General features: G+C 46.0%; 1 protein-coding gene across 2 annotated transcripts; it reads left to right on the forward strand.

Annotated features, from left to right (window-relative positions):
- Positions 1-1,451: 1,451 nt before the first annotated feature.
- On the forward strand, positions 1,452-20,758 carry SLC46A3 (solute carrier family 46 member 3). Of its 2 annotated transcripts, none has more exons than XM_044441940.1 (7): positions 1,452-1,533; positions 2,745-2,881; positions 4,136-4,346; positions 9,035-9,899; positions 12,351-12,434; positions 14,195-14,351; positions 18,899-20,758. In XM_044441940.1, the coding sequence occupies exons 3-7, from the start codon at positions 4,158-4,160 to the stop codon at positions 18,984-18,986; spliced, it is 1,383 nt and encodes a 460-aa protein (XP_044297875.1). In that variant the 5' UTR covers positions 1,452-1,533; positions 2,745-2,881; positions 4,136-4,157; the 3' UTR covers positions 18,987-20,758. The 2 variants fall into 2 exon arrangements, with proteins under 2 accessions (XP_044297875.1, XP_044297876.1); XM_044441941.1 differs by having other exon boundaries at positions 1,479-1,904.
- The last annotated feature ends 1,683 nt before the right edge of the window (positions 20,759-22,441 follow it).

A 22,441-nucleotide genomic window follows, 5' to 3' on the forward strand; every position in this document is an offset into this window, starting at 1 on the left:
TGGGCCAGTCACTGATTCTCAGCCTAATCAGTGTTTTATCCTCACAACAACAGGGTTGTTGTGAGGATAAAATGGAGAAAAGGAGGAGGGTTATTTAAGTTGACTTGGCTGTCTTTGGGGAAAAGGCAGAATAGAAATATAATAAACAAACAACATAGGCATAATTCTTTGTGCAATGATTTATGCAACCAAAATGAAAGTATTGGATGTGACTCTTGCATCATACTGAAATCCAAAATATTGAACCCAAATTCTTGAGGAACTTAAGGTCTGTAAATTCTAATTGAAAAATAGCAGGCCAATGTTGTTAAAGTTTTCTGTGTTTTGCCATCCCAAAAAGACATTAAAATGAGTATGTCACATATTAAAAATGGCAAAATAGCATATTAAAAAGTCAGTAAAAATATTGTCAGCAATCCAAATGGGAAAAACACAAGGGGAAAATGTCCACATTCAAAAGATTTTTATTTGAAACATTTTGGAATCATGTTCATGTGCTGCTTCCCAGAAATAAACTGAGAACACCTAATGACCTGTGCATGAGGTGCCACAGAGCAACTACAAGGCCCCATACAACCCCTTCTCCAAACCAGGAATTTAGTCATAGCCAGCTGTACTCCGGTAATTTCTCTGATGGGCTCCTGTAATGTCATCTCAGCATGCAACCACCCTTTGAAGACTTCAGCACTTCATTTGGAGCAGAAGGCTGCTGCCTGAGCTTTGCCTGGAGAAGGCACACACAAAGAATTTGGTATGCAAGAGAGGGAATTTGGCAGGAACCGCTCTTCATGTGGGCATGAGAAAAGCTGCATTTGCTAAAATCTGTTCTTCTGCACAACAAGAAGGGTGTGCATGCCTTTCCACCCTAAAGGAGCAGCTCTGCCCCCACACCAGGCATGGGAGGTGCCGCAGGCCCAGTCGCAACTGCTGCCCCTTCAGGCCATCTCCACTGCACAGGTCACTCACACACACGAGATGCAAGTGCACTGAGGGTGAAGTGCTGCATGGAGACCCAGCTACAATGCCCCATCCCTGCACAATATTTTTCACCATTTGGAGAGTATCTCATGATAGATCTGGAAACTACCCCCTTCCCCAGCCGGTGCCCACCCCTTCCCCAGCTTAGTCCCACCACCTCTGGCGCCAGATCGGGGAATCGGGGAGTTCGGATCACCCAAAGGCTGCCTCCACCCCCGCCCCCGAGACACTTTCCTCGAGCTTTGCCCTCTTTCCCTCCCAGACGACCAGCCCAACCAGATTCGCATGCCAACCGAGGCTGCCCCGTGCAGCTGTCGCGTTGCGGAGCGCTGACCCCGGCGTAGGTAGCGCCGGAGAGGCGGGCTCGGGGAAGTCGCCTGACATCTCGGCGGAGCAATCGCCGCTCTGCTTACGGAGGTTTCCCCCTGCGCAGAGCCAATGAGCGCGGTGGAGAAAATGTGCAGCCCGCCCAGGACGACAACAAGGCGCCTTCACGAGACCTGCTTTTCCTGGGCTGAGCTGCAGGCGAAAGCGCGGCGGGCCAGGCGCTCGGAGGTAAGCGGCGGGGGCTGGACAGGCGGACGCTGCGGCTGGAGGAGGACGAGAGAAAGCACCTGCAGCGGGACACCGGCACGCTCTTCCTGGTGCTGAGCACTAGCGAGCCGGGCACGTCGGGCAGCCCTTCCTCGCCCGCCTAAACACGAAATGCTGGATCTGCTTACGTACCGGGGGAAAGGCACCAAACTGGGGCTGCCCTCGATACCGTCTGCTTGCTTTTATCTTCTTTGCCGAGCAGACTTGGTTTGAGCGGCGCCGCGGGCTGTAGGAACGGCCAAGGCATTCGGCCAGATGTTTTGTCGACTTAAACCGCATTGACACAACAGCTGATTGCGGCTCTGGAAAACCGGCTGGCCTGATCGCCTGCGGTTAGTAGGTCAGGGGTCGCCTGGGGAGGCATGCACAGTTGCTTCAGGTAAACTGGTGTGCGGTTGCTGCAGTAGGTGTGCTGGCCTGTAGCTAACTCAAAAGACAGCCCGCATCCGTCACGCATTTCCCGGGTCGTGAACCAGCCAGAAGCCGACCGGAATTCATGTATGTCATGTTTGTGATAACTTGGGAAGTCTGCTTGTTGGAAGTAGTGAATATACTCCTTCCTTTCCCAGTTTTCCTGGATGAAGTCGTCTGGAGAAAGCTGGCCAAGCATTATGCAAATCTTTATGTGTATAAACATAGAAACAGAGCGAGTTAGAAGGGTTTCTGGGGCCATCTAGTCTGACCCCTGGCTTCAGCCAGCTCCATGATAGGACATGCCTATCATGTGCATGTCCAGGCTATCCTTAAACACCCTGCCTGATGGGGCTTCAACCACTTCCCCTGGAAGGCTCATCTTTATCTTTAGACCTGCCTGTGTGTTTACTTAGGAGAAGCACTGCAATCCCTAGATAAGCCTCCTACTCCACACGTGCTGGACTACGGTGCTCATCACTCTCAGCCAACATGGTGTTGCTGACTGTGGGTGATAGAGGTGGTGGGCCAACACATCTGAAAGGTGCAGGGTTGAGAAAACTTTCCTAGGCTGAGGGAGCTTTCTACAACCTGATGCTCTCCAGATGTTTGGACTTCAACTTCCATCAATCCCAGCTGGCATGGACAATGGTCTGGAACGTAGGGAGTCATAACAAAAACATTTGGAGGGTGTCTGGTTGGGAAGCACAGCTGGCAAAGAACAGGCCTTTTCTGACAGAGTGCATCTTTGCACATTACAGGGTTTTGGAAGAAAGCATCCATTTTGCACAGTGCTCTTTAACAAGTGACATTGAAGAACTGGAGTCTGCTCATTGAAAAAGTTTTTGGTCACAAATGATACACTGCTGCCACTGGAAGACTGTCCCTTATGACGGAGGTGGGCACCCTTCAGCTCTATGGGATTGACTATTGACTAGAGCCTTAAGGTCCAGCAACTTGAATTGGATGCAACACTTTTCATCTTTGTTCAGTAAAACTTTGTTTCATGTCTACTGGACACTTCATCATCTCTTTGCTAAGGGATTACCTAATTCAGTTAATTTCTGGCTGTGCAGTGCAGCTAATGCTTCTTTTAAACAGATGTTTTGGTAATGTTTTGAAGTTCACCCTCAGCTAATGCTATGCATTACAGGACTTTTGCTATATTAATGCACAGCATATGGTTGCCATCTTCAAATGGATACTTAATTGTATCTTTGGCTTGCTTTTGATGAATCGTGTATAATTACTAGAAGGTTGTATATGTTTCATACGAATCCATGTGCATATATTAAACACATGGACAAAATTCAGAACCCTGAAAAGTAAGTTTTCTTGGGAGCACATTGAACCATGTTGGGGCTCCTTTTGTGTGTGCCATTAGGGGGTTCCTGTGGGTTCCCTGGCACCCCTTCTGATCTAAGGTGATAGCCGCTGTATGAGTGTTGCACAGGGATGGAGGTGGCCTAGACCAAGATGGTTGGCAGTTGCTCCAAGGAGATGCTGAGGATCTGCTTTGGGCTCTAACCCTAACTCTTGCCTGCAGTAGAAGGACTACATAGCCATGCCCTGCAGAATGTGCACTGAATGTGGCTGGCATAATTGCACCATAATTGCTAAGAGGCAGGTTACACATCCATAGCACCTCTACCTTCTGTTTATTTCCAGAACCAGGTGAAGACCTTTCTGCTTTCCCTGGCATTTTAGGGTTACAGTTTATGTAGTTTTAAATTGTTACTGTATTTTATATCTTTGCATCGCTGCTAAGTTTTAACTTCAATTTTATACTGTGGTTTTAAATTTTCAAAACTTTAATGGGGGGGTTGTTTTTTGGTTCTTTGGTTTCAGCAGTTGTAAACTGCCCAGAGAGCTTTGACTATTGGGTGGCATGGAAATGCAATTAATTAATTAATTAGAAGCTTGCACTGGCAGTGTGAGAGCAAGCATGGATCAAAACAGACCACTGACTTTTGCATTATTTCTCAAGGAATGCCAGTAGACACACCCCTTCTAATTACTGTATATAAAATAATTTTATAATAAAACAAAGTTGCAGTGTTTCTCATCCCTTGCTTATTGGCTATGGAAATTCAGGGATGCATACATTCTTTTCCTTTGACCCAACTAATGTATTCCTTTCTCTCTGAATCAGAATTTGAAACTAAAATTCAAGCATGAAGAATTTCATAGTGGAACCTGTCATTTGCATATACATGTTTGTTTCTTCTATGGAAACACCCTTGGTACAGCAATATATATACAGAAGACTTTGGGAGGAGACCACTAATACCACCTTCATAGATAATGACACAATTTCTCATTGTGAACTAAACCAAAGCAATCCAGCTTTCTTGAAACAGCAGGTAAGGTTTCATTGCTCATTGGGTGCAACTTGGACAAGGTCAAATACACTTAAGAGTCTTCTTTGTGTTTGCTCAAACATAAGCCCTATTTAGTTCAGTGGTAGTAAGTGCATATAACTTAATGGGGTTTACTTCTAGGTAAGCATTTGTAGAACTTCTCTGTTCTTCAGTGGTGGGCAGAAGTTAGATCAGGATGTGCTGTTGGATCTATGGGTGATTTGCCATGGATCAGCAAGGATTCCTTACTCCAAATTGTTGAACAAACAAACAACAAAATGGCTTTTAGCAGTATAAATTCAGTAGTAAAATTATACTGCTCCAAATGAAGAAAACTTGTGGAGGGTGGGGTAAACTGGGGTGGAGTTTTGTGTGGGAGAAAAGGTGAGGTCTGTTCAGCTCAGGTACTAAAAAGCAAGATTGCATGAAATTCTTGGCTTGAGAATTCTTTAATTTTCTCTATGCTTCTTTTGCATTTGAGTTTGATGTTTGTATCTTAGAGTGCTAGCCTGAAATGTGTCCATGCTTATCACAGATCTCACTGAAGTCAAAGCTAGGTGTGCACTTTGAGTTCCACTGACTTCAGTGATATGATTAAAAATGCAGCTTTGTATTGTAAGTATTGCAAGAGCGTGCATACATGAGTGGATAACCAGGTATATATAAGACTTTTTTTAAAGCTTGGGGCAGCCACAAAAGAATCCTCAACTGGCAGGTCCAATCTTGCTGGAATAAGGAAGGAAAGAGAACGAGAGGTCAAGCAGAACTTCTGCAGTTGGGAACGCTATGATCTTGGCATAGCCACAGAAAAGGCCATCTCCCATGCCTCAGCTAAGCTGTGTGTCAGGCACTGTTGGGACATGAAGAGTCTTCCCAGCATATTCCAAGGAATGGCTAAGCTACATCCTGGGCCCAAGCCATTTCAGAGCTCCCACCTTATTATTCAGCACTGTCTTAGAGCAGCTTATAAAATAGAGGTGCAGAGTATTTTTCAACCCTAAATCTAACTTCTGTCTGGGAGACTTTCCCGAGGGCCACATTCCAGGGATGGGCAAGGCTGAAGGCAAAAAATCCAGCATATTGTAGATTGCAGCCAGCAATTAAACACTAGGAGAGGCATTTTAACTTTTCAGAATGGGGAAAAACCCTGCCCCAAGCAAGGAAACCATCAACTGAGGGTGTCTGGTGCCAAGAGACTGTGGCTGTGAAACAGGCTGTGACAGGTCTGGTCAGATCCTCAGGTAGGCCTGATTTGGTCCCCAGGACCTGAGGTTCTGCACTCTCGATGAGGTTCTGCATGTGAAAACTTGCTGATGAAGAGAAGCTTCTTTATACAAGGCATTTATTTGAGCACTCTTGTTTCCTCATTCCTGGTAGTTTGCAGGTGGTTTAGATGACATGATTATCCGCCAGGGCCTCTCTAATGCTTTGTAACTCTTTTCCATAGCTTTGTTTCTAGATCAGGGAATGTGTGCTATTATTTGGAAAAGACAGAATGAACGGGAAGGAGACACACATGTATTTGTGAACTTCCACTATATTGTAGTGCCAGTCATGGATGTGTGATGGAGCATTGAAAGGCAGAAAAGGAAAGTAAAACCATGGGGGAAAGCACAGAAGCCTCAGTAGGACGCAAGTTCAAAGCCTCAGGTAGAGAAACCCAGAGTCCTGTTGATTTCTGTAACTGCATTCAAAGGTACTTCCAGATGAGCTTGTTAAGATGTGATAGACTTGTTTCATTCATGAGGTTTTATATGGGGATCTTGCATGTATTCCCAGCTTTGTTCCATCTTTTTCTCAGAAAAAGAGTATCTGTTAAGGAAAGAAGCCAATGCCTTTGGACTATTAGGACTAGGAGCCCTCTGTCTGGAAGCAACCCAAATCTCATTGATTCCTTTGCTTGTATGTAGAATCCAGCAGCTGGATCAGTTCATGGAAGCTGTGATTCTCAACTTCTGCTTGTTTGATGTGGGTCCCCTTGTCTCTCCCACCATTACCCCACGTACAAACATTGCCATTGTATGAACTTTGTCCTTAGAAAATTAGAGGCTATATTGTGCAAATTAAGTGTGCTAACGGAGAGAAATGTACCAAAAACAGCAGATCGTGCTAGATAACCTTAAATCTCTGCTCCTGCCCTTGTGTACTCACCATTTTTATGTCCTCCTTCCCCTTCTTCTGTTTATATCTTCTTGGCTGCAGCTGGATTAATTGGGTAGCTTGAGAGCTGTAGAAGAGTCATTGTGCATTCAAAAAGTCCCACGTTCATTTCCTTGCATCTGCAGGCAGAGTTGGGAAGAAGTGCCTGGCTGAAGCAGTCCAACCCCCCTGCTCCCTTGGCTCTCAGTATGTCTCTGTCTCATCTGCAGTGAACTTGGGCAGGAGAGCGTGTTGCGTTCGTGTCCCACTGTTGCACTTCTCATGGACGTTGTTGCACTGTTGTTAAGCGATGTAGTGATTTAATTGTGATACGTAGTTGATTTAATTGTATTTTTAACCTTTGTATACTTTTGATAGTTTGAATTGAGAGGATTTTAATGTTGTGAGCTGCCTAGATTCCCAATCTCTGGGAATAGGTGGGATATAAATAATAATGATAATAATAGTGGGGAAATTAGGATTCCTGAATTTAGGAACAGTGGGGGATTTAGGATTCTTGCTTAGATACATTGTTGGATAGGTGCTAAGTGGTCTGTGGATAGCATGGTTTCTCTTACGACATCTGATCAGTGATGCAGTTAGGCAATTTTATACTCGTGTTGGGTTAATGTGGTATTTTGTTTACTTAGATGGTAATATGCATTACTTATGTCAGATGTGATCAGTCTGCCCAGCTGCATCTGGGGGCTCTCCTGAGTATTTTACTGAGTGGGTCCCCTGCTTCAAAGGCCTTCTCTGATGGCATCGTTGCATATTGGAGCAGTGGAAACCTATTTCAGCCCCATGAATGAATTTGATTCCAGAGACGTTCTTGAGAGCCACCTCCCAGTGGTGGGTAGGGCTGAAGGCAAAGGGAGTGGGACCAAATAGATCATGGCCAAGTACAACCCCTTCCAATATTGTAGCGTAAGGATGCAAACCTACTGAGAAGCTTATGGGCATCCGGCACAAAGTGAGAGGAGCAGCAGAGGCACTCGTCGCTTCCCCACATCATCGACTCTGTGCTTTTGCTAGATGGCCATTTGCACAGCTGTCTAGTGTGGGTGCTGTGGCGGGGGGCGGGGGGTCAGGGAGGTTGCGGAAGACATGAGGTAGCATGAACTGTGGCCTCTGTGGTCTTTGCCCATCCCCATCCACTGGAGTGCCTCTTTTCCCTCCTCTCCAAGGTTGAATTCCCAACCTTGGAGAGGCTGCCGGCATGGTTCTTTATTTGCCAGCTCCAAGCAGGGAGGAGTGTAGATTCCCAGTTTTAAGGTTGCAGGTTCTTCTCCAATCTCAGATACAAGAATTCAAACTATCCTACTGCTCTGTGGATGATGAGTCTTCTAAGACTTTTACTGCCAGTAAGAAGCCTTTGAAGAGGCATTTCTACCTTTTAAGAGAGGAAAAATAAACTACACAAAGCTATGAAACCATCAAAGGATTTATGGCTTGGGGAAAGAGAGTGGGGTTTGGGGAAGAGGACAAAACCATCTGTGGAACTCTGCACAGCTGGAATTGCTCGTGTACCTGTATGTTTCCCCACTACAGGCACACTGTCACTCAAAAGTTACACATAAAACATACACATTGATGTAAAGATTAAAAAAAATGTACACATGCATTCCAAAATCCGCAGCCATACAGTTCAAATGCACACAACAGAACCTTCTCTTGCTTATTGGTACTTTGTTGTTAAGGTTTACAAAGAAATGCTTGCATAGGTTTGCAAAGAAATGTCACCAACGGTGCCTTTGCCCTTTTGTGGCCTTTCTGTCATATGGCAGTTCTTTACAGCTGTGTTTACACAGATATACAGGTGTTCAGATACTGCTAACTAACACTGAATGCATTGGATGATTATGTGAGTTATAGTCCAGCAAAGCATCTGCGTCATAAGTCTTTAAGGTGCCATGAAGGTCTTTGTTGCATGCTCATTCCAGTGGATCAACAGAGCTACCCCTTTGGATTGGCCAGGGAGCCATTGTATGCTGTTTCCTGCAAGCCAAGCAAACCTATAGCTGCATGGCAGTGGTGGGAGCATACATATTTTTTATTATTTTATTTTATATTTAAAACATTTTTATGCTGCCCCCATCGCAACAAAGCCTCGGGGCGGCTCACAAATATATTATGTATATATATATTATGAAAGAGAAATTCACATGTTGAAGCAAACAGCAAATCATTACGCGGAAATGCATTGGGAGCAGACAACATGGTGTTGGCCAAGATGCTGTACTGCTTCCATTTAAAAACAAGGAGACCCATTTTCTGACTGGTAGCTGGGCTTGCTGTGATAGAAGTCCAGCTGGTGCTGAAAATGGTGGGCTCAGAGGAATGGTTGCACATCCTGGGGCTCAGAACTGCCTTGGCCTTCTACTCAGTCTTGTGGACAGGCCCTGCCACCCCACTCATGGCCATCTTTCGGTGGCGTAGTCCAGGACAACGTCTCCAGTTGCCGAGCATGCCCATGGCCCATTAAAAGTTGCCTACCCTTGAACTAGGTTCACTGATGGACTTTATTTCCCCTTTGTCTTTTTCTCTTCCAGGAAGTCCAGGAAAAAGCTTCTCTATTTTCCATGAAAAAGGAGTTATGTTCAGCCATTTTGAGCATTTTAATGGCCTTTATTCTTGTAGCAAATGGAGACCGCTGTGGACGCAAATGGTCGCTAAGTCTTCCTCTGGTAGGGAGTCTCCTAGGCAGCACCTTCCTCGGTTTTATGTCCTACTTCTCTCTATACCTCCCTCTGTTGTTCGCACTGTCCTTTGTCACAGGGTTATTTGGGGGCATGGCAACTTTCCTTGGAGGCGCATTTTCATATGTGGTTGATCTCTCTGAGAACGAGAGACAGAAGACTGTCCGAATAGCTGTGGTAGACCTGATCTTTGGACTCCTGTCTGGACTGGGAGGAGTGGCCTCCGGATACATTTTGAAAAGAATAGGCTTCACATGGACATTTGCAACCGCTTCACTGCTTCAGGTAGTGAACATTGTCTATGTTACGTGTTGTCTGGATGAGACTGTGAAGATTTCTGGGTGCCAGCCACACTCTCTGAGAGAAGGCATTAAAGACACCTTCTCTGGAGTGTGGCTCCTCTTTAAGTTGTCCTCTTGTAGGAAGCGGGCCACGATCATCCTCTTGCTCTGTGTGTTCATGACTTACTTGTTCACCATGTTTGGTGGATTCTCACTTTACACACTCTATGAACTGAATGCTCCCCTCTGCTGGAACGCAGTCTACATCGGATATGGCTCGGCTGTCTCCACCTCGGTTTCTCTGACTGGCTTTCTGGGACTGCTTTTACTTTACCGGTGCCTGGGAGATGCCTGCCTTGTTTGCATTGGAATCATTTCTTACGTCGGAGGAGCAGTCATGGCTGCCTTTGCCAACACTACGTTGCTGATGTTTTTAGGTGAGTTCTGCACTGGACCGATGCCATGTAGAAGCTATTTATTATTATTTATTTAACCTACATTGCCTAATTTGGTTTACATGATCCCCCTCCTCCTCTACCTTTTATCCTCACCACAACCCTCTGAAGTACATTAGGCTGAGAGTCAGTCCCCTCATGGCCAGGGGTATTCTAGAACCCAGTCTCCCCAGTCTCTGTTCATTGCTTCAGTCACTACACCATGGCAGCTGCTGTGGTGTTGCAGCTTTGGGATACCCAGGTTACAAACAAGTTCCATTCCTGAGAAAATGGAAAGTCATTTTAAAGATGAAATTGTATATGAGCCAAATCACCTATAGTTGGCCCTCCACATTCATGGGGTTAGGGGTGCAGGACCCCTGTGAAAGTAAAACAAAAAAAACCCTCAAATTTTTGAGAGGTTTCCACCACAACTCACCACTGCCTCCCCTTTGCGGCAAGGAAAAGCCAGAGAGATTTCCCTCTTTGGGTGAACTGAGCAGTAAGGCATGCTTTGGAGGCCTTCCTTCTCTTCCCTTTTGCTTCTCTCTCTATGGTGATGACAATTTTCCACAGTAATCTTTTTAAATTAACAGGCTCTATGGCAGTTCGTTCATAAGTATGGACATTACTTGGACATTAGTAACTTCAGGACTGCTTGTACAATGCCCAGCCTTCCTGGTCATTGCCTCTTCTAGTTAGGGCTGATGGGAGTTGAAATCCAAAACTTACAGAGGGCACCAGGTTGGGGAAGGCTGGTTTATCTCATTACCTGGTACCGACCTTTTAACTGGAGATGACAAGGACTGACCTTCTAGGTTATTAATTATCAATGATCTGTATTACCATAGCACTTACTGTTGTTATAGTAATATAGATAATTACTGTATTGAAATAAACACGTTTATAAAAATACATATATTCATTTCAAGTATTTTTATGATGCTACTCAGCCAGAAAGTCTTGTGGAAAAAGTTACATTTCATCTACTAAGCAAGACAAACCCTGATCACAGGCTCACCATCTGAAAAGATACAGCACACAAGGAAGAAGGTCCAAGGAGAGAAGAGGGGAAGACATGAAATCTTGGCGCTGCTTCTTCCGCTCATTTCCCTCCGTGTAGCCTGCTGGAATGGCTGCTGGGGGCCACCCTTGTGGAGGAGGGGTCTTCCTGCGTGAGGCCTTTCAAGTAGGACTGGTAGAATTGGTGTCCATCCCTCTCCATATGCAGCACCAGGACATGGAGAGAATAGTTATGCTCCTTTAAGAGGGCTGCTGCCGCCGCAGTTGTCATTTATTTATTTATTGCCCTGTCTTTCCATCTATTAGGCTGCTTAATAGTTTAATCAGAAACAAAAACCATAAAAAGAAGAAAAGCATTGCAAGCATTTCCATTCAAAGCAGAAAGAGCACTTAAGCAGGAAGAAGACCGATTGTGCCAAATGTCCTCTTGAAACAAGAGTACTCTACCTTGTTAACTGAATGCAGGCTGCATTCAGGAGGGCGAGTGAGGCTTCTCCCTTGGAACCATTTCTGCAAATTGGGTGCCACTTTCCAGGAGGCCCTGCTTCACACATCACTTACTACACTTCAGATACCCAAGGGGACATGGAACAAGGCCTTCTCATCATGTGAAGAGCTGTTTTCATATCTCCTGTTTACAAGCAGATGTGCACAACCAAAAATAAGTTGCAAATAACCCACTGACTATGGCCATTGAATGTCACATATCCCTCATTTTCTCATCCCATTAGCAGTGCTCAGTGACTAAGAAATGTTAGTGTTTAGGCTGCAAACACGGCCAATGAGAAGGTGACATCCTGCCTGGCTTGCTGACCTCACTAAGCCTCTGAGTAAGAAAATAAAATATTGCAAAAATTATGTGTTTCTAACAACTCTGTATGTTACATGACCTTTTTCATTTTCACCTTTATCCAGGTTGTCCTAAGGTGTGGTGCTTTTATTGCCCCACTTACATGATGTGTGGTGCTTTTAGTAAGGCAAACAGTGACTTCAGAGGTGGGAGAGGCATGTAAAATCATTGCATATAAAATGCATTTACAAAAGATGAATATAACTGCTGTATTCATGAATTCCTGCTTTTAATGCTGCTGTGCTTAAAAGGTACCTTGGCCTTCTGGGTGGACATGCACATTAATGTTTTGTGTCATCTGTGTTTGGAAGAGATGCTGTAAATAGTCGCTGCAGTGTTTCCCAAAATCCCTAACTGGGTTAAAAGACTGTGCTCCTAGTCTTGTTGAGTCTTATGTCAGTGCAACCCTGTGCCTGCCCAGACCTCCTCCTGCTAGCCCAGGCGGCCATATGTTCCCCTTTCTCTCCCCTTTCCTCCCTTCTTCTATTGACCTTTGCAGCAGATGGCACTGAACTGTATAATGAGACTATTTCCCTTTCGTGGTTAGAAAGTGTGTTAATTCATGTGCTTGTGCCTTGCAGCGCGGGTGCCATCTTTGCTACTTTTTGTACCTATCCCAGTCCTTCGATCCATGCTATCCAAGGTGGTTCTTCCCAAAGAACAAGGTGAGTTGATGTTATCAAATAAACAGTTGTTATTGTCACAGGGTAAATTACAAAAGAGACTAGACAGGGTTTGCTTGTTTTCCCCACTGCATTTCCAACGTGGACAAACAGTAACACTTTCAAGTTAGCTGTGCCATGGACAGTGGAACATTTCCTTGAACCACCCATGGTGTGTTTGGCTCAACCCTCTCACCTGATAGAAAGCACTTTCCACTTGGGCAGGGATACCTGTCTGATGGGTTTCCCCTGACCTGTTTGAGGTGAATGTGGACAATAGATCTGCAGTGTTAAATGTGGTGGCGCACTTGTACAAGCCCCTCATTACTTCACTCTGAAAAATTACTGTCAGAACTGGCTTGTGGGTAGAAGTCTGAGATGAGCTGGGAACCAAGAACAAGGAGCCGGGGAATGAAGCTAGGTGGCAGGACTGAGGAACAAACCAGGACTGAAGGGGAAGACAGAGATCAGGTATAAACAGCAAATCAGAACTGTAGGAGAACTGAAGGGCACAGGAATATGCCTTGGTGCTTCAGCAAAACTTAATTGGAAGAGGAAGCAGTCTTCTAATACCTTCTGTCCAGGAAGAGTCAAAGATCAGCTTGGGTGGGCATGGTCAGTCCAGAACCCCAAAATACGAATGCCACATAATCAGTCTCATCATCTGGTGTCAGATCAAGAGAGCCACCAAACTGAGTACTATACAGCAGTCCTGCCCACAATTGTTGGGGACCCTCCTCAGGGTGGTGCTAAGTCCGTTTGGCTAAGAAAGGAGGAGGGGGATTCAGTTTGGAATCAATTTCTTGGCAGAGCAGAAATCTCTCTAATTAGCTAGCTTCCTAACTTGGGGGTGTCTTTTGCTACCGACTGCTTTTGTATCTCAAAGCCAGCTGGCTGGCTGGCTGGCTTTAACATAATAAACACTGTGGTTAGAAGCCTCCTGTCTCAATCTGCTTGGAAGAGGGGAGGGGAAAGACTGGCCTCCCACAGTTCCACCTCTAGTTTACCAGGTCACAAAATGCCACAGCTGGAAAACAGTTGGCAGGGTTCTCTGGAGGTGGTGGGAAGGCAGCAGAGGGCCTTCCTGGTGAGGAAAGGATGGTGCATCTTTCCAATCTTCCCACCCCACAGCCTGATGCAAGTGCATGAGCCTGTGTAATGAGAGGGCCAGCTCAGATTAGGAAGATAGACACACAAGGGGAAAAAGCAATAGAACTAGTGGGGAGGAGAAGAGATCAAGAGATTCAGTAGGACTTCTTCTCTTCCTCAGTGCAGCCTGATGGAATGGCTGCTGGAGTTAAGAGGTGACGGAGGCGGAGCCCTTGCAAGGGAGGTCTGCATCAGAGTGAATGGCTCTGAAAGAATGGCTCCTCTTTCCGATTCTGATTCCAAGTCTTGCTCAGCTGGGAAAGAAGTGGCTTGAATAGGATGCATGTATGGTTTGTGGTTGCAGATCAGGGGCACAGCCCAGGCATGGTCTGAAGGCGTGTGAAGCAGCCTCCTCACTGTTGTTAAGCAGGTTTTGTTCTACTCAGTACTTGGAAGGGAGACCACATGAGTCCCACAGTGGAAGAAAGGTGTGATCTAAATGCAGTTAATATATAGCACAACACTATAACAATATAGTCTTCATACTGCAGTTGTACATCTAGTTGTTTATTTCCATCACCTAATAGAAAACATTATCTGTGTTTATATATGCGTACATAAATGTTTAGGTTTGGAAGATAAGTATCATTTCAGCTGTTTTCTTGTCTTGACAGGAGCTCTGTTTGCTTGCATTGCCTGCCTAGAAGTTGTTACTGGCACAACTTCACTTGCTGTTTTTAGCAAAATCTATGCAATGACTGTAGCCTGGTTTCCAGGTTTCGTTTTCCTCTTATCAGCTGGTCTCTGTATACTTCCACTAAGCTTGCTGAGGTGCGTACAGATCCTAAACATTTGGTAAAGGTCATGCTAAGGGCAGTGACACTGTTTGGGGCTGTTTGGGGCTGAGCGGGGGCTGACCTGGCCAGGGTCTTTGTTGTTGGCCAGCGGGTGGAATTGGTTAAATTGGGCGGCGGGGATTGTGGGTGTGTTTTTAAGCGTTTTAATGTGTTTTTAAGCGTTTTAATGGATTCATCTCTGGCTTTGAGTATGGGGTTGCCTGGGGAGCGCGTGGGCACCGCCATTGGGGTGGTCACGGGCAATGGGCGTTATGGCGTTGGGGGTTTAACGAGTCTGCCTAGAAGAAGGAGGGACAGATGGTTAACACCTGTTCCTCTTTCTGGTTATTCCCCCAGCCGGCGGGTTCCAGGTAGGCTTGCCAACCGCCCCCCGGGCCTGTTGGTGCTGTTGCTTAATGCCAGGTTGGTCCAAAATAAGTCATCACTTATCCACAACCTGATCGTGGATGAGGAGGCTGACCTGGCTTGCATTACAAAGACCTGGGTGGGAGAGTGGGGGAATGTCTCCCTCTCTCAACTGTGCCTGCCCGGGTACCTGGTCCAGAACCGACAACGCCTGGAGGGGAGGGGGGTCGCTTTGGTTTACCAAGCCTCTGTGTCCCTCATTGGGCTCCTGTCCTCTTGAGGCCGGATCTAGAGTGCCTCTACTTGGTGTTGGGCGACCGAGACAGACTGGGGATTCTGTTGGTGTACCGTGCACCCTTCTGCCCAACAGACTCCCTGCCTGAGCTGGTGGAGATCGTCTCGGATTTGATGTTGAAGACTCCCAGGATGTTGGTCCTGGGGGACTTCAATCACCATGCCGAGACAGTTCTGACCGGGGGGGCTCAGGACTTCATGGCCTCCATGGTGGCCATGGGGGTGTCTTAACACGTCATTAGCCTGATCCATGAACGTAGACACACTCTGGACCTGGTTTTCTCGACAGGGCAGGAAGAGGGTGATCATAGGGTGAGGAACTTGTGTCTGACACCCCTGTCATGGTCAGATCACTTCCTTGTGAGGTTTGAGCTCGAGAGCAGCCTTTCCCTCTGTAAGGGTGCGGACCTGATGGTGCTGGTCTGCCCCCGGAGCCGGATAGATCTGGATGGATTCCTGAAGGCCCTGGGGGATTCCCGGTGGATAAGGCTGGTGCTCCTGTTGATGCCCTGGTTGAACTATGGAATGGGGAAATGACCAGGGCTATTGACACAATCGCTCCTAAGCATTCTCTCCCACCTGGCAGAGCCCGTTCATCCCCTTGGTATACACCTGAACTACGGGCGATGAAGCGGGTTGGGAGACGTCTAGAGCGCAGGTGCAGGAAATCACAGGATGAGTCTGACCGAACACACTTAAGAGCCCAATTTCAGGCCTATGCTGTGGCAGTGAGGGCGGCGAAGAAGAAATTCTTCTCCGCTTCCATTGCCTCCTCACAATGCTGTCCGGCGGAGCTCTTTCAGGTGGTACAGGGGATGGTACATCTGGGCCCAAAGAAAGATCTTGTGCCACCCTTGAAGGCCCACTGTGATGACTTCACCAAGCATTTCAGGGAGAAAATCGCTCAAATTCGTCATGAGCTGGACTCTACTAGTGAATCAGATTCTACTGGGGAGGTGCCAATGTTGCCGTCTGGTCTACAATTGATGGATGAGTTTCAGTTGTTGCGGCCTGATGATGTGGACAAGGTGCTTGCACAAGTACGTCCTACCATCTGCTTACTGGACCCTTGCCCATCTTGGCTACTCAAGAAAGCCAAGGACGGGATTGGGACCTGGATTCTGGAGGTTGTCAATGCCTCTCTAAGGGACGGCCAGGTACCTGCCCCTTTAAAGGAGGCAGTAGTCCGGCCAGTCCTAAAGAAGGCATCCCTGGATCCAGAGGTGGCCACCAATTATAGACCGGTGGCCAACATCCCATTCTTGGGCAAGGTGTTAGGCGGGACAACTCCAAGCACTCTTGGATGAGACTGATTATCTAGACCCATTTCAGTCCTGCTTCAGACCCGGGTATGGTACTGAATCTGCCTTGGTTGCCCTGTATGATGACCTGTGCAGGGAGAGAGTCAGGGGGAGTGCGTTCCTGTTGGTTCTCCTGGACCTCTCAGTGGCTTTCAATACCATCGACCATGGTATCCTTCTGGATAGGCTAGCGGGATTGGGAGTTGGAGGCACTGCTTTGCGGTTATTCTGCTCCTATCTCAATGGCCGATTCCAGAAGGTGGTGCTGGGGGACTATGGCTCTGCGCCATGGCAGTTATGCCATGGAGTTCCGCAGCAGTCCATTCTGTCACCCTTGCTATTTAACATCTACATGAAACCGCTGGGGGAGGTCATCAGGAGGTGTGGGCTGCGGAATGATCAGTACGCTGATGATACCCAGCTCACCTCTCAATCCAGGTGAGGCAGTGGCTGTACTGAACCGGTGCCTGGCCGAGATAATGGGTTGGATGAGGGCCAATAAATGGGCTGGTTGAGGGCCAATAAACTGAAGCTCAATCCAGACAAGGCAGAGGTCCTGTTGGTGGGTGGTTCGGCCTTTGGGGTGGGGGACCTGGACCTTGTCCTGAATGGGGTTGCACTCCCTCTTAGGAACAAGGTTTGCAGCTTAGGAGTGCTCCTCGACCCTGAGCTGTCATTAGAAGCTCAGATGATGGCGGTGGCAAGGAGCGCTTTCCTTCAGCTTCGGCTGATCCATCAGCTGCGTCCCTTCCCTTCAATTGCCTGGCAACAGTGATACATGCGCTGGTAACTTCCCAATTAGACTTCTGTAATGTGCTCTACGTGGGGCTACCCTTGAAGATGGTCCGGATACTTCAATTGGTGCAAAATGGAGCTGCCAGGTTGCTGACTGGGGACTTCTCATATAACCCCAGTTCTCCGCCAGCTCCACTGGCTCCCGATTGAAGTCCAGGCCCAATTCAAGGTGTTGGTTATGACCTATAAAGCCCTAAACAGCTTGGGACCTGGTTATCTAAAGGAGCGCTTGCGTCTATATATGCCCTGCTGCCCCTTGAGATCGGCAGCAGAGGCCCTTCTCCAGGAACCCTCCGTGAAAGATATTAGGAGGGCGAGTACCCGGAAGAGGGCCTTCTCTGCATTGGTGCCCCACCTATGGAATGTGCTCCCCAAAGAGGTCCACCTGGCGCCATCGTTATTTGTTTTTTGGCGCCAGGCCAAGACCTTTTTATTTAAAAGTTATTTTAATTGTTAATTTATTGTCTGTATTTATTGGGTTTTTATGTAAGTGCCAAGATGTGTCCAGTTTTTTAAGTCTAATTATTGTTGTTGTAAGCCGCCCCGAGGCTTTTTGTGAATGGGGCAGCATAGAAATGGTTTAAATAAATAAATAATTAAATAAGGAGTATTGAAACTGGGACTGAACTGAGTTTCATGTTGCGGAAGCTCTGCAGGCCTGTATACGTTCAGTGGTTGGGACTGAAGGAAAAGCGAGGCAGGCTAAATACTTGCCAAAGATACCAGCATTTTATTTATTTTATTTTATTATTTTATTTATTTTATTTTTTTAAAAGCCACCTATTAGCATAATACTTTCTGGGTGGGTCTTACAATAAAATAAAGATTATGTTGGCTTAAAGCTTGTAAAAAATACTTTAGCAAATAGAATAAGGGAATAAGAATATGGAAAAACTGTGCAACTTGCAGGAAACCAAACATAAGTAACACACAAAAGTGTGTGGAGGAAGCAGGGGAAAGGGCCATGGCCATCTGGGGAAACCTGGTGGGCCAGATTGGGAGGGTTACCTTTGCCCATCAAGTTTGAGAATCTGCAGATCTGCACACCTGTTTTACATGGACAAAGCATATGTTGGAAGTTGGTTGAAATCATCCTATTTTTAATGTAAACCTTCCTTGGCCATTGTTTTCATGAACAAAAACAGCTCCAGTTTTGCATCCTTTATAATTACCCATACCTCGCTTTGTTCTGGGGCATTGTGGGGAGGGGGAAATTGGCTGCCAGAAAAAAAAGGTGAAGAAATTTTGAAAATTTCCCCAAGTAGCATTGTATTTCTAATGTAGGGAGTGAGATAAGAAAAGAAACACCTCAGAGCTTTCCTTGGAAAAAGATATTCAGGGCATTTTTAAAAACAATTGCAAAAGTGCTCTGCAGTTTTGCAAGGTGAGACTGGTAATTGCAGGGCTGTAGCCATTGCACACTTTGCACAGCCGGCATTTCCCCAGCTCCTACTGACCAATGCCGGCAATCTGCAGATGTTTTTTTTCTTGGCACAGGAGAAGATATTTGGCCATGGCATGGATGCTTTTGGCCGCCTCACTTGCTCTCAGAATGTTCTGTCTCTGCTTGCCCTTAATATAAAGCTGGCATGATGGATGAGTAAATCGAATAAATAAGTAAGCAAAGAAATGTGTGCAGGGGAAGGATCATTGTCATCGTATTGAGCAGGCCACCTCGATCCCTTCCAGGGCATTGTATGTCAACTGTGAGGTTTGTGGGCATTTTCGATTGATTCCACTACTGCATGTTCCCTGTCTCCTTTGAAAAATGTCTTCTCTCTTCCAGCTCACTTACGTGTGTCACTAAGTGCAAAGAAGACTTTGTGCAGCTGGTGAATGAAGAAGACTCCCTGGGAGAGAATGTGGACAGCTGAACCAAGGATTCACCTGAAAGCTAGTTCTTATCTGCCTTTTCGAGTGTTGATCGTGTTGTCAGGGGTCAACTGCGATCTGATTTTTGCAAGAATTGACTAGCCCAGATGCTCTGCTCTCCTGGCCCCTAAGATGTCGTACAAAGGGGAAGGAGGAGGAGTCATAGAGTCACCTTGGTTGTGCTCTAACAAGGGCAGTAGATAATATTGCTGATCAAAGAGCAGTGCTTTAAAACTCTAGATCAGTTGCCTGGCACCCTAGCAAAGCAGTAAATAGAATAAAGCAATAAATTTGCAGTTTCATGGATCTGACTGGAATATCAGTGACTGGGCAGGTGCAAAGCAACACATTTAAAGACATTGGAAAGCAAGCTTCTGTACTTTGTTACAGAGACTGCTACCACCTAGAATAATGAATTTTTAAATGTCAACAATGCTAATTCAGGGGTGTGAAGGGATTCTTTTCAGTACTTTTGCTTTAAATGAGTATTACACTTTTATAAAGTGAGACTTTAAAAAAAGTTTTCATTGCATGCATATTCACTTGAAACATTGCCACTTTAAAATAAGGGTGGCTCTTCCCTGTGATTTTAACATGATGTGCATACAGTTAGCCTTGAGAGTCTCTAGACCTATTTATGGCTGGATGAAGGCTGAGATGGTGAGTTAGTTCTTTCTGGTACAACCAGTTCTTTTAATATATTCCCCCTATACCTGAAGCTTTTGATTTGTGATCAGGACATACTGGACAAGGCACAAAAACCATTGAAAAAGTCACTGTATGAATCATAGTAGCATGTTAAATATGTTGTGAAAATCAGCATTGCAGACTGCACAGGGAAATTCCTCTGAGGTAATGTTTGCAAAAGCATACAAACACCTTCTTATGAAACAGACTGTCCTGGATCCAGATTGTATTTTTTTTTTAAGATTCCCAGGCCACTGACCTTCCTCAGGCAGCCTTCCTTAGGCAACAGAGTTTAGGATGTTTAACCACTTCTTTGCCAGGCAGATCTGGGATACATTTCTGCATTCGCACAGTTAATGGAAGGAATGCAGAAACTCAGGCCAGTAGGTCACATCGAGCCTGCCTGGAGTCCCAGTGAAGCTCTCTGGGGTGCAGGGGTGCCCGTGGCCCCTTCCACTAGCCCAACCCCCTTTCTTCCAGCCACTAACCTTTTGGTGTTTCCCCTTTATTCTAAACAATTAAAACATTTCTTGTAAGACTTACTTGGAATACAACCCATAAGAGCTTCTCTGAAATGGAATTTAGCTGTTGAACTGCAGGAGGTTCAGCATTCCTGATATCGAACGTTAAGGCTCATCCTGAAATTTCACCTCTTCTCTACTCCCATCCTTCATTATTTATTTCACAATTCTATTATGTCCATTAATCTCTCCTGCATATACCAGCATGCCTACCACTGAGGCAGGATTAGGAAAATCAAGAATGGCAATAGCAAACAACAGAAAGGCCATCCCGCAATAACCCACTTATTTCCTTACTATCTTTCACCATGTTGATGGGATTATATAATATTGCTACAGAAAGGTCCCTTTTTGGTAGGCTGCATAAGTGAGGAAACATGGAACTGGTACAGTGAAGTTGACAGTTGGGGCAATGGTGTAAATGAGCTCTGAAAATCCTACTTTTTGAGCAGCAAAAGCTTTTTCAGTAACTGTGGTAGCCAGAAAAAAAATCACAGAGTAGTTGTTGCTGCTGTCTTTTATGGTTGTATTTTGTTGAAATTTACATTAAAATTAATAATAATTCAGCACTTGAGAGACAATGTTGCTACCACCACAAGCCTCTTATGACTTCTTTTGCCCCTGAGCAAATTCCCGAACCCTCCATCACTGCCGAATACACTTCCAACCAGGTCCGGCTCTTGGTACTGCCGTCCTCTTACTCCAAAAGCTCCTCCTGTAGGATTTCTTAGGGCATCCTCTTGGCATCACACAGCCACCTCATCTCTACTTATCTCCACTGGCCATGTGTGTGCACGTGAGACCTCAGCTTTCGATTTTATCGTAGCCCTTCTAAAACCACACACCAACCAGCAGACCTACCGTCATTCCCCACCTGTTCTTTTCCACCTTGCTAGAATCCCCAGCCAAACCGAATAGAATTTCCTGATCCAGGTCACCTTGAACAATATTAAAAGCAGTTATTTCTCTCCCCCATGTCAGAATGTTACTAAGCAACAAGGCTTTGACAGTACCAAAACAAAACTTTGGGCCTATTGAGATACATTATAGCCTCACAGAGGTTGTACAAAGTAAACATTGCACAACAGCCCCAGTTATATTAAGGACATTTCTTCATACCTTCCAACACAGTCAAGTCTGCAAGAGAGATGATTCACTTGCATTTCTGTCTCTTTAGAATGACACTAGCAGTTTTTTTTTTAAAAATAGCATAACTGTGTTTTGTTTTATGTGCTTGTTTTGTGCATCAGACTTAAGTTTCAGAGGAACAGTTTTGTGACTACTTGATAGATTGAAAGTATGCAAAAGGAGAGTTACATGCGAATGGAAATACAGCTCTGTCTTTCAAACTAAGTACTTCAAAACTGTGAGATCTAAACTGCACTTTATACTGTCCGCAGGACAGACCCTGCTGCGCTTTGTGGTTGCAATCCACACAGAGTGACTAGAGTTAACCTATGACCCCTAGAGAGTGGCTGTGAGGGGCATGGGATTCTTTGAATTCCTAGATCTGAGACTGGGGAGGGAGCTGAGAATTCACGCTTTGTCTCCCCTCCCCCCGCCCCCTTGCATCCAGCACCCAAAGGGTCATGCTGGTTGCTTCTGCATGATCAGGAATCTGGGGCCAGAGGAGAAATGGGTTTCCTGGTGAGCGGAGGGGAGAGGAAACCAGGCAGGACAGGTATGAGGTATCCTGACACTTCCCCAGCTTCCTCCCCTCCCCTCTGAGGTAACAGCATGCAGAAGCATGCAGAAAGGGGAGTGGGAAAGTGAAGATCACCTCTGCTGCTCCTACACGGGATGGCCCCAGGTCAGGGGCTCATGATATCAGGCTAGGATTGTGTCATAAATGCACAGTGGGATGTCTAAATAATCATGTAAAGCAGGGATGCAAAATCTCAGGTCTGGGGGTCAAATCCAGCCCTTTGCGGTTCAACGGGCTGGATTTGGCCCCCAAATACTTGGCCAAGCACTTTTCCCAAGCACCAATCTTTTGGTGGTCTCCAGCTTTTTGTGCATTTCCCCTGACCAGTTCTAAAAGACTGAAATGCCTCTTCTACGTGGTACTTAAGTGAGCTGGTATTTGGGGCTGTGTTGATTTTGCCTTGGACTTCCCTTTTTGCTTTTGGTCCTACCCACCACTGGAATGTGGCCCCCAAGAACTGCAAAAGGGAATTCCGCCCTTGGGCTGAAAGAGTTCTGCACCCTTGAAGTCAGCCTTGCATCGCACATGTGCTTGATTTTGCTGG

This window comes from Varanus komodoensis, unplaced genomic scaffold (assembly GCF_004798865.1).
Source record: "Varanus komodoensis strain SLA01 unplaced genomic scaffold, ASM479886v1 scaffold4, whole genome shotgun sequence".
NCBI lineage: Eukaryota > Metazoa > Chordata > Lepidosauria > Squamata > Varanidae > Varanus > Varanus komodoensis.